This window comes from Manacus vitellinus, unplaced genomic scaffold, assembly GCF_001715985.3.
Source record: "Manacus vitellinus isolate BGI_N305 unplaced genomic scaffold, ASM171598v3 scaffold_114_pilon, whole genome shotgun sequence".
NCBI lineage: Eukaryota > Metazoa > Chordata > Aves > Passeriformes > Pipridae > Manacus > Manacus vitellinus.
The window spans coordinates 591237-603199 of NW_021938861.1; the positions used below are offsets into that span (position 1 = coordinate 591237).

At 54.7% G+C, this 11963-nt stretch overlaps 1 protein-coding gene across 1 annotated transcript in view; it reads left to right on the forward strand.

The window, feature by feature from the left end:
* Positions 1 to 9295, forward strand: part of ATP8B3 (ATPase phospholipid transporting 8B3) — a 27935-nt gene extending 18640 nt beyond the window's left edge. The window contains exon 25 of the mRNA XM_029965661.1: positions 9173 to 9295. Within this exon, the coding sequence (XP_029821521.1) occupies positions 9173 to 9295 (123 nt within the window). The remainder of the gene's footprint in view (positions 1 to 9172) is intronic.
* The last annotated feature ends 2668 nt before the right edge of the window (positions 9296 to 11963 follow it).

The window sequence follows — 11963 nt, forward strand, 5'->3', positions numbered from 1 at the left end:
GCTGGCACCGACCTCCCACCCTGCTGGGACATGGAGGAGTGTCACAGGCACACAGCTGGCTGGTTCTCTCCTCTTCTGGGCCACCTTTTAGTCTCATTGGATGGGTTTGCAGCCCCCGTGGCTGCAGAGGGGCTGGCCCAGCTGAGCCCTGGGCTGTGTCCTGCAGTGGCTCCACCTCACAGAATCACTTCATTAGGGCTGGAAGGGACCTCTGAGGTCACCCCCACCCAGTGTGTGCGTGGGCTTGGCAGGAGGCTGCCAAGCTGTGAAAGCCACTGACTGCTGCCACCAGGCTGGTCCCCTCACCCTGTGAGCCCCAGGCTGGCACCTCAGCCCCCTCCCCTCCACTGAGCCCCCCAGAGCTGGGCCTTCCTCCTGGCTGAGGCTGCTCCTGCTCCTGGCTGGAGCACAGACAGCGAGGGGGCTGCCCCAGAGTCATTATCCCACCTCTGAATTAATTAAATGCCCTGGTGGGTGGTGGGTGCAGCCCCTCACCCTGCTCACCCCCACCCCCAGCATGGGCTGAGCTGCAGTGGCTGCACAAAGACCTTTGTCTCCTGTTCCCCATGCAGGGTTGGTTTCTACCACGTGGCTTTCACGAGCATCAGCCCCACAGACCACACCATCCCAGACTCCCTGAGTGGTTGGGGTTGGAGGATCTTAAAGCTCATCTCTCTCCACCCCCTGCCTCGGGCAGGGACTCCTCCCACTAGCCCAGGTTGCTCAGACCCGAGCAGTGTGGTTTTGAAATGCCTCCTGTTTTCTGGAGGAGGATCCATGTGTGGTTGGTGGATCCCCTGCAGGTTTTCCTCCCCCAGCCAAACCAGGCTCCTGCAGCCTCTCCTCGTCCCTCCCCACCTTTCCCACCCTTCCCACCTCCTTGCCTTTGCCATCCCTGCACAAGGGGCACCATGTGCCAGCTCCACACCGTTCCCCCTTTGGGGACAACTTGTGGCCACAGGTTGTGGCCTCTGCAAAGCCCCAAAAAGAACTCCTGGGGGAGGCTGAAGCACTGAGGGGGCCGTGGGTCAGCTCTGCCCGCCGGGCACGGGGCACATTCCTGCACATTCTGCTGGAGAAGTTGTGTGTGAGCAACTGACTGGTGACTGGGTCACCCTTTTTATTGTTCTTATTTTTTAAAATAAAGGATTTTAGCTTTTCTCTCCTCTCCTGTAAATCTCTGCTACGCCACAAAGGGCAAAAGCTGCACAGAAAGGTCCTGTGGTCCCTCTGTGTGTGTGTGACCGGTGCTTGTGCCGTGGTAAAATGCACAGGAGGACAAGACATTTGGGGAAAATGACACCAAATTCAATCAGCCACGGGGACTTGGCCCTGCCTGCAGCACACATGACTCGATGGGTTTGTTTAACAAGTGCTTTGGCCTCGTCTGCACTGAGTTTGTGAGAATTAAAGTGTTTTCCTTGGGCTCTGGCCAGGAGGGTCTGGACGGTGCCAAGAAATAAAAGTCTTTCCTCTAGGAAAGCTCTCACCCCTGCAACCAAGAGGTGGAAAATGGGGAGGAACTTTTCCCAGCTGCCTGGGCACGATCCCCAAACCTCCATCCTGGTGCTGCCAGGGCAGGTTTAGGGAGAGGAGCTGAGGTGGTTAAAATGGGGCATCAGGAGGGAAGTGACCCCCCTGTGGGACACACACACACACGCCAGGGTGAATGACTAGAAAATAATTTATTGAAGAAACAGAAAGCTGCAGAAATACACAACACAGTCATGACCAGTAGAGGATGAACAAATAGAGATTAATTTTCTTTCTCTCTTTTAAAACCTGTTGACAGGCTGGAGTTAAATTTCCTGATAACTTCCCCTGCATGAGTCATTGCAAAGAACGAGGAACAAACTCCAGAGCACAGAGCACAGTTTGAATAAAGTGCCTGACACATAAGACTCTTTTTTATTTTATTTTTTTTTCTTTTTTAACCTTTGTAAATAGCTTAAACAAATATAGTTGCAAGACACAGAGGAGTAACAATTGCATTTTGCTGTAGAGTAAAACCCATCCCATGAGAGTAACAACAAAGAAGCAACAGCAGCAAAAAAAAAAAAAATTAAAAAATTAAATTAATTGAATTAGAAGGAAAAAGTCATTTAAAAACTCAGAGATGTGTGGCCCTCAGACCGTGTGGGGTGAGGGCAAGTGTCACCTATTGCTATACAGAAAAATGAGCCACGTTTTCTGGAGGGGGGCTGGGCTGGCAGACCCGAGGCTAGGGGTTCTCCCTGGCTGGGGTTAATTCTGTCTGAGCTCTTCCTTGCCTTTAAAAAGTGAAGGGGGAAAAGAACAAAAACAAACAAACAAAAAAACCCACACTAAACCCCAATATCTGTTCTTTGCATTTTTCATCTCCTCTCTTTAAAAACACCCCAAAGAACGACACGAGAGGAACCGGATTCCACGTGGCAGCGCCCGCGGGTCCAACCCCGTCTCTGGTGTCCTCTGAGACAAGGGAAAGGAGCTGACTCGGTTCTGGGGTGTGCTGGGCATGGGGACAACCCAAAGAGGGCTGGGGAGAGAGGTAACCAGGAGCCTTCCCCACCCAGATGTTCAGGAAAAGGGGTGAGTGGTGATTTTTTTGGGTGAAGCCGTTTCTCTGGATGCCGATGTGGTTAGGGCAGGAAGAGCTCAGCTCTGGATGTGCCATAGTGGGGTAATAATGGTTAAAACCCAGCTGGGCATCCCCAAGAGCCCCTGCTCCTCCTGCTTGCCCCGTGGGATGGGGCAGAGCTGCCCCACTGCTGGATGTGGGTCTTCAGAGCTTAAAAGCCGTCGATGGAAAACTTCCACCCGAGGTAGAACTGGGGGGACTGGGAGGTGTCAGAGGCAATGAAATGACCCAAATCCCTGAAAACTTCCACAGCTGAAGTAGGAGACAGTGGCCAGGCTGAACCAGCGGGTCTCAGTGGGAGAGCCCAGCTCTCCTCCTCTTCCTCATCCTCCATCACCCTTGGGGGTGTCCCCGGGCCCCGGTTTGGCTCCTGCTCCCCACAGCACAAAAATGCCCTTTGGGTGCAACCCTGGTCAAGAGAATTGTCTTTAGGACAGAACTCAGATTGTCATTACCTGCAGGGGAAAAAAAAATCTTTGGTATCGTTGCAAGTTGCTCCTCAAGGCGTTTTGGTGGGTGTGGGCAGCAGGCACGGCCGGGTCTGGTGTGGGCAGGACAGGGGGGAGAGAGCTCAGATCTTGGCTTCTCTGGGGTGTCCTGAGCCATGACTCCCCAGGATGGAAACCAACTGGTCTCTGTAATGTCCCTGGACTTGTGGCTGTGGGTTGTATCCAAGCCTGGTGAGACCTTCTTGCAGCTGGAGTCGAGGTCTTGGCCTCCAAGCACCAAAAGCTTCCTGTGCTCGAGAAGGTCTTGCGGGAGGAAATGGGACACGGAGGGGATGCAAAGGCTCCCAGAGGACAGGAGGGCTGGTCAGGAGGTGAGTGGTGCTGCTGGAATCAGCACCATCTCTTCCTAAAACCCACGTCCTCAGTCAGGGTGTCCACGTCTCCCACCCCCAGCTGGGACTGAGCCTCTCGGGGGTGCCCACGAAGGCAAAGGCTGCAGGGACACGGCGTCGGAAAAGAGACGGAAAAGCACCCCCTTGGCTTCTGGGGGCCACTTTGGCAGGGCCTGGAGATGCTGAGATCTCCTTCCTCGCAGTGGGCTGGACTTTGGATCCACCGCTAGTGATGGAGGGAAAGGACAGAGCGGGGAAGAGGCTGGAGAGGGTTGAGGAATTTTCGGGTGGATGCTCTGGGAATGGCAGTGAACTGAACCACTGCCCCCATCACCCTCCTGACCTCCAGGGCTGTGACTCCTTCCTGCTGCTCTCCTCCCATCTTTGACTGGGGAGAGGATGAGGAGCAGGAGGAGGAAGGAGCAGGGGATGCAGCCATTCGGGGGATGGACTCTGGGCACCTGCAGAAAGCTCCAAAGACCTTCCAAAGTCCCCCGAGAGCTGACAGCGGGCTGGGGTCCTCCAGGACCTCCCCCACGGGCTGCACTCTCCTTCCTCTTCAGCCAGAGCAGGTGAGGGCCAGGCTGGGTGGCAGGGGAAGCCTGGCAGGGGCAGACACTGTGCTGGGTGTGCCTCTGACCCAAACCACGTTCCTGGGGAGAAAAACCTCAGAAATGGGTCCCTCCTGGGGTGCAGAGGGGTGTGGGTGCAGCAGCACCTCCCTGCAGGCAGGGCGAGGGCAGGGGGAGGTCTGGGAGGTCTCCCCAAGGGAGGGGGATTTGGGGTCAGCCCCCGGCGAGGTCCCAGCCCTGAGGGAAGGTTTGGGGTGCCTGGGGCCGTTTCCCTTGTCCCAGAGCACACGAGGGGCCCCAGGCTTGGCCAGCTCGGGTCGTGGGGGCTGATTGTCTCTCTCCTTCTCTCGTCTGCACTTGGGGTTTGAGCCCCAGAGCTGCATAAAGCAAAAAAAAAACCCAAAAAACCAGAAACCAAACCAAACAAAAAACCCCAAAGACAAAGCAGGGGTGAGGAGCCAGGCCCAGGGTGAGGGGTGGGATCCGGGGTGTGCCTTGCACCCCACCCTGGCCGGGGGTCCCCCCGAGCAAGCCCGTGCCTCCCCCCCTGCTGCTGCTGCTGCTGCTGCTGCGGCTCCCGGGGGAGGGAAGGAAGAGAAGGAGGCGAAGGAAGAAACCAAAGGGGGTAAACAACGACTTCCCCGCGGCTGTGAGTGGGAAAAGAGAGAGCTGTGATCCATGCAGAGAAATCTTCATCAACCGAAAACTCGTGGACCAAAAAAAAAAAAAAAAAAAAAAAAGCACAGTTTGTCCCCTCCCCTCCCACCCGACCACCCCTCCCCGAATAATTATTACATTACTTCAAGAAAGAGTATATTTTTTTCATGCATAAATCAAATTCTCATCTTGTCTTTTTTTTTTTTGGTCTTTTTTTTTTTTTTGTCTTCTTTAAATTACATTTGAACACAGAACACATATAATAAATACTCTTGTACGACATGACTCAGAGAAAAGTAACACATCTGAATGCAAAGGTATCGTCATCATTATTAGTTTTTCTTTTTTTTTTCTTTTTTTTTTTTAAAAGGACTTGTTTAAATATGAAATCTGTAAACTCCAAGGGTCCTTTTTTTTTTTTTAATCTTTCTCTCTCTCTCTTTCTCTCTCTCTCTTTCTCTCTCTTTTTTTTTTTTTAAATCTTGAAACTATCCAGCTTTCATTTCCTTAACATTCAATATGTCTCCCATTGAACGCGTCAAAGAAATAAGAACATGCCGTCTTCTGCAAAATTATAATTTAACAGTATAAAGCTTCAAGTCACAAATTCCAAAAACTAGCTAAGTAATTTTTTTTTTTTTTATCACATAAACTATACATTAAATATTTTGAGGTATTTCAGAGAACATTGTCAAAGGCTTGTAAGGTCTGTGCTGGGTGGAAAAGAAGGCTTTCTCCTGCATAGAGAACATCTTTGGTATCACAAGCCGTGTGGGAATGGGGCAGAAGGGGGGTGGCGTGGCCAGGGGGTCGGGCAAGACCTGGTCAAGGCAATAGTGTTGGAGGGGGGCCAAGGGGGGGGAACAGGGAGGGACGGGGTCAGGGTGGCTCTGACCTGTCCTCTCAGGTTGGGACAGAGGAGAATAGAGAGAGGGTCCCCAGGTGGGTTTAGCTCCACCAGGGGGGGGTTAGAACCCCCTAAAATGATTGAATCAACACCAATCTCTGGGGCTGGAAGGGACCCACCGAGGGTACCCACTGCAGCTCCTGGCCCTGCTGTTGTGCCAACCCCAAGAGTCACACCAGGGCTGGCCCTGGGCGAGTTTGGTCCAACCCCAGAGGAGCCGCCTTGGCCGGAGCCTGGACGGGGGGTGCTGCTCAGCCCCAGGGTTCCCTGAATTCTGGAGGCTGATCTGGAAGAGCATCTCTCTCAGTGGGTCCTCCTGCTGCCTTTGGCCAACGCCAAGAGTCAGAGTGGAGCAGACCTGGCTGCGCTGACCTTCCCCAGCGAGCCAAAACCACCCTCTGAGGGCACGGAGAAGGCTCCTGCCGAAAGGTCCCACAGCTCCAGAGCATTCCCTACAGGAAGGGTTTGGAGAAAGCCCAGGGTGAGGCTTCCCCACCGCTCCTGCCTTTGTCTCTCCGAACAGAAAGGCCACAAACCCTTCCCTGTGCTGCCAAAAGGGGAAAGCAAAGCCCAGGTCTGAGCTGAGCAGGGAACAAACACCCCCCGAGGACACTCGTGTTGTCCCCTCGTGGAGCTGGGCTGGAGAAAGACATGGAGCAAAGCCTTTTCCAGGGAACAGTGTCCCCAGACAGCGGGGCAGTGCTCCTGGGGCAAGGGGGGCTCGATGGGGGTCCCAGGCTGGGGGACACGGGGACATCTGAGAGGGGGGACACGCCGGGGGACCAGCACCTTTCCCGCAGCGGGCGGCGAGGGGGATGTTCTTCCTCTTCCATCAGGACACGGGGTGGGGTCCTTTCCTTCATCCCAACACCCAAAGACTACAAGAGCTGTTGGAATCCCGTCCCTTCGGAGAGCTGAGGTAACAGTGAGTCTTTAGGGTCGAAGCAGAGGAGCAAAGAAATGGCCACACACCTTTGGTACAAGAAAAAGGCACTCATCTACCACGCTGCCATCCCGGAGCCGCTCGCTCGCCTCCTCCCTCGCTCTCTGGGGACTCTCAGGGGCTGGGGGGGGTTGGGGGTGGCAGGGGGCTCTCGGCCGGGGTTTTGGGGAGCAGGGAAAGTGGCGTTTCCAGCACAGACCAGACAAGGCAACAAAATCTTTGGTATCAGACGTGATTTTCAAATCACAAAAATTGAAAACTCAAGTGAGGTAGCCTTTAGTCTCGGGTTCTCACTAGAAATGTCTTTGCATCCTTGAGGGCCTGTGGCATTTACTCTTTTTTTTTTCTTTTCCTTTTTTTTTTTTTTCCTTTTTCTTTCTTTTCCTTTTTTTCCCATTATTTTTTTTTTCTCCCGTGTGTGTTTTTTTGTTTTTGGTTTTTGGTTTTGTTTTTTTTTTTCACTTCCCAAACCAAGGCCCCCTTCCTGGCTTTTCAGCCCTTGAATACTACTCGATGGGGTTCAGGAATCCACCGCCATCGTCACCACGTCACGACAAGACAAGAAGAAACAACATCAGGGGAAAAAACTCAGCGGTGGGGGGAGCGGGATCCCGGGGAAGGGGGGGTGGGATTGGCTTTGCCGTCAGTTTTTTTGGGATGTGGGTGGCAAAACACGCTGCGGCACCGGCCCCTTCCCGCCTCTCCCTCTCTCCACCCCTCTCTCCCGCCCTCTCTCTCCAGCAATCCATCGGTTCAGTTTGGTGTGACCGTGTCCATCGGACACCCCCGGCCCCTCCACCGCCCACCTACCCCAGGAGCTCTTTGGTTACCGACGTCCTCCGACCCCGCCGGGCAGGGCTTCGTGTGCAGGGTTTGTTTGGGGTTTTTTTTCTTTCTCTCTTCATCCTTTTGTCCTTTCTTTCCTCTTTTTTTTTTTTTTTTTTTTTTTTTTGGTGGGGGTGCTTTTTGTTTTCGGTTTTGTTTTTTTTCGTTTGGGTTTTTTTTTTTTGTTGCCGTCGTCGTCGTTTTTTTGGTTTTTCGTTTGGGTTTTGTGGTGGGTTTTTTTGGTGAACACGTACCCTTTCGTTTTCTTTTTCTCTTTTTTTTTTTTTTTCCTTCTTTTCAACAAGGTGCCTTCCTGTGACACAACTGATCACTCGCAAAGTAAAGTGAATCGAAGAAACCGGAGCGCTAGAACACAGATGGGACTGTTTTACCCGCATAAATTCAAGAGTGTCCCTTTTTTTTTTCTTTTTTTTTTCTTTTTTTTTTTTTTTTTTGGTTGACGGTTGGTTTTGGAGGATTTGGTTTTTGGTTTGGTTTTTTTTTTTTCCCCAACTGGTGGGGGAAGGAGGGGACCTTGCCTCCCCGTCCATCCCCAAGCCTCTCCCAGCCCTTCCCTGTCCCGGGCAGCGGCACCTCCTGCTCCTCCCAAGGACCCCCAGGCTGGCAAGGAGCCCACGGGGGGTGGGACAAGGGCTGATTGCGAGGGTTTGGCCTCGTGATTGCTTTTTTATATGGCACAAGTCACCATCGAGAGCTCGGAGGAAACGATCCCTTTGAAGCTTAAGTACCTTTTGCTCCAGAAATTCGCGTTTTAAGGCAGGTTGTTAATTGGCACAAAAAAAAAAAAAAAAATCTGCTGTCTTTTTGGTGAGTTGCCGATCTTGGAGTCGAGCTTGTTTGGTTGTGGTTTCTGTTGTTATTCCTTTTTTGTTTTTGGAGGGTTGTTTTTTTTCCCTTTCGATCTCATCGGGGGAGTTTTTTCCCCCCCTTCTCACACCCAGGGCTGGATTTTGCCACCAGATCCCTCGGCTTTTTCTTTTCCCACCGAACGCCGACGTTGGTTCCCGGGAGGGAAATTTGGTTTCGTTGGCTTCGTTGCTGTTGTTGGGTTTTTGGTTTTGCGATTTCTTTGGTAACAGAGATGAAGAAGGGGGGGACGGGAAGGGGCCACAGTGTGTGTGGAGGGGCGGATGGGGCGAGACACAAAGGCAGCAGATCCGCTTTGTCCGTGTCCGATCCTCACCCCAAAAGCGAAACCAGAAATCCAGCGGCGAAAGGTGGAGCCAATCACCAGGGAGAGATCAGATCCTTCGCTCCAAGTCTCTCCTCCCGTCTCCTTCCGGACAATTATTAATTCCAAATACCCGATTTCTGTAGCTAAAATGTGCTTCTCTGACCTGCTTGGGCGCCAGGCGACGCGGGGCAGCCTGGGGGGCACGTTCGGTCCGTGGGAGGCACTCCTTGGACCAGGGAGGTTCTCCGGGAGGGACTCTGGGATGGGGGGCTCTCAGGGGGTCGGGGGGGTGTGCGTGGGGGGCCGGGGGTGGGTGCTCTTGGGGCGACCCGGGGAGGGATCAGGGAGAAGGTGCCGGTGAGGAGGTGGGATGGCCTTCAAACAACTCCCAGGGAGGGAAGTGCCACGTGTTGGTGGTAGGGAGGGTCTGACTGCCTTGGGGAACCTCAGGGGGGTAAAAAGCTTCAGCAGCCAGAGAGCTGGCAGGAGCCTGGTCACGCTCCAGGCACGGCAGGAGCGTTGTCCTGCTCATCCTCATCCCAACCAAGGACCTGGTTCAGTGGGGCTGTGCCACAGCCCAGCCCCTGAGGCCACTTCTTGTATGTCCCCCAGCTCTACCCCTCCACTGTGGGAGCCACCAGGGTGGCTGTGACCGAGGTCAAGGTCGGTTGGGGGATCAGGGTGCGCCTCTCTCTCCAAAAACCCTCGTGGGCAGGTGAAGAGAAGGTTCTGTGATCCCCAAGGACCAGGGATGCTTCCAAACAGCACCTCCCTCTCTCTCTCCCTCTCTCTCTCCCTCTCTCTCTCTCTCCACCCCACGTCATCCCTCGCTCCACACGGGTTTCCTCTGAGCCCTCCCAGGGACGGAGCTGACCTGGTGGCAAACCCTGTCCCTGCCCGAGGAGCCGGGAGGACGAGGCAGCAGGACGTGGCACGAGGCCCCACGCCCGTGGACGACGCCCACCCGAGGGTCAGGGAGGCCGATGGACCCCCAGCACCCAAAAGCACCCACCCCGGCCGGCTCGGGACACGTGTGTGAGTCTGGGGTTGGCTTTGTCATGGGGGGGGTGTCCAGGAAGGGGCGGGGAGGGCCGGGGGGACATCATGCTTTGGAGAAAGTGCTTGTAGAAGACGAGGGGACTCCGGGGTTGGCGCCTGGCTCCTCCTGCCAGCGGTTCATGCACCGCCGGCGGGCGTTCATGAAGAAGTTGCTGACGGTGTTGAGCTCCAGGCCCAGCTGCTGGGAGATGGTCATCTGCATCTCCTTGGACGGGCGCTTGTTCTCCTTGAAGATGGCGATCAGGGTGCGGCGCTGGAGGTCCGTGAAGACCAGCCGCTGCTTCTTGGGCTGCAGGCTCCTGTCCTTCTGCTGCTCCTGCTCCTTGCGTTTGCAAGCTGGGGGGGGGTTCAAAAGAGAGAACAGGGCCGTTAATCGGCGCCCACCGCCCCGGCCCGCTTGCAGGGACCTCCCGAAAACCAGGGAACTTGCTGGCTCCTTGCCCACCACGCCCCAGGCCACCTCCCTCCTCTTCCTCCCCTGCGCCTTCTGAGCCTTCTGAGCGTCATTTGGTGACACATCATTTGGTGACAAAAGCCTGGGGGAAGCCCATCAGGTGCCCAGGAAAAGCTTAAAGTCTCAGCATGTTCAGCTGACCCTGAGATTAGAGACTGAGGAAGCTCCTGGACTGCTCTGGCTGCTGGGACCTGCTCCATCCCTAAGTTTTGGGGTTGCCCAGGGGCCTCCATCCCTTGCTGCACCCTGGAATGGTCTCCCTTGCCTCCTCGTCACCTCTGAGGATCTCACTGGGGACTCAGGGAATGGGTGTCCCTTGGCCATCACATCCCAGCTCTGGAATGCAGGAGGGACACAGGGATGTCATGGAAAGGTCTGTCTGCAGCCTCCGTGTCCCATCAGCCTGGAAGGACTAATTGCAGTTTCGTGGTTCCACCTGCTCTGGGAAGGGGTTTTCCTGACTCTGGAGGCTGGAGAACAGCCTGAACCATTGAAGCTCCAGGGAATTCCATCTTCTCTGCGTGCCTTTGCCACAGATCCTTTGGCACATGTGTCAGCACTGAATTCAAACCCTACAGGTTTGGCTTAAGGTCAGCACAGAGGGGCTGTCACACAGGGATGGACTGTGAGAGGCAGGAAAGCCCCCCTGGCCCCACCAGGCTGCATGAAGGGAGGGAGGGAGGCAAGTACTGACAAATACATGAATTTTGATTGTGGGAATATCAAGCACACTGTTGGTGGAAGAGGTGAGAAAAGGTATTTTCCTAGAAAATTCCAGAATGGTGGAGGTGGCTGATCCAGTCCCTGCTCGAAGCAGGGCCAGCCTTGAAGCTACCAGGGTTCAATCAGGGTGCTCAGGGACTGTGCAGGACTCAACCAGACCTGTGTGGGCACTGCAGGAGGGTGAGATGCCACGGGCAAGGCAGGGCATGGATCTGGCCCTGCGAGGCTGGGGACAAAACATTTCCTCCTGGAAAACTCAGAAAAGACTGAGCAAACCACGGGCTAAAGACTTTCCAAAGGCAGTCCCACTCTTGCCCAGGGCAGCAGCAGTTTTTCAGCCTTTGGGGTTTCTTGGTTCAGACCTTCCAAAGGATTTTACAAGGAGGGCACAGGTCCTGAGATATTTGCTGTCTGGGTGCTGTCTGAGGCTGCTTCTCTCAGGCACTTCCAGGAGCCTCTTTGACCTGGTGCCCAGGCCTTGGAGGGGCCAGAGGCCAGGGCTGAAAGCTCATGGTAGCATCTCATGTCCCAGGGGCAGGGATTCCCCTGGGGCCAACGACCTTCCTGCTCCCAAACACACCCCTACAGCCAGCTGAGGGGAAGGGGAGGTAGGTTGTGGTCCAGGAGGAACAGGAGGGCGCTGAAGTCATTTCTTCCTCACTGGAAAACAAGCAAGGGCTTCTCTGATTTGCCTTCAGCTGCCTCCACTACAAGTGTTCTTCACACCCCCTGAACTAACAGGGAAGGATGATATCCACCCTTTCCACCCACAGCCGGGGAGAACTAGAGCTCAGGGAAGCAGGGAATTCATCCAACACTTTCCCCAGCTGCTGGGCTTGGCCCCTGCCCTGTCCCCACGTGGAGTCACTGGTCCCACTGCTGCTGGGACAGGGGACAGGAGGCACCAAGCTGGGCACAACCAACCCCACTCAGTCCAAATCAGCTGTCCCTGCTTAGTGGAGAACCTTCCCCTCCCCTTCTCCCCCCCTAGACAGGTTTGGCTGCAAACCACCATCCTTAGGGACAAAGGGACAGTCTGAGCCCTGGTGGTGCCGGGGGGGACCCTGTCCCAGGGGTACCTTACTCAAACAGCCAGCAGAGAATGTGGAAACCTACCCTATGACCATCAGATGCTTGCAAAAAGAACAAACAAAAAAAAGCCTTTAT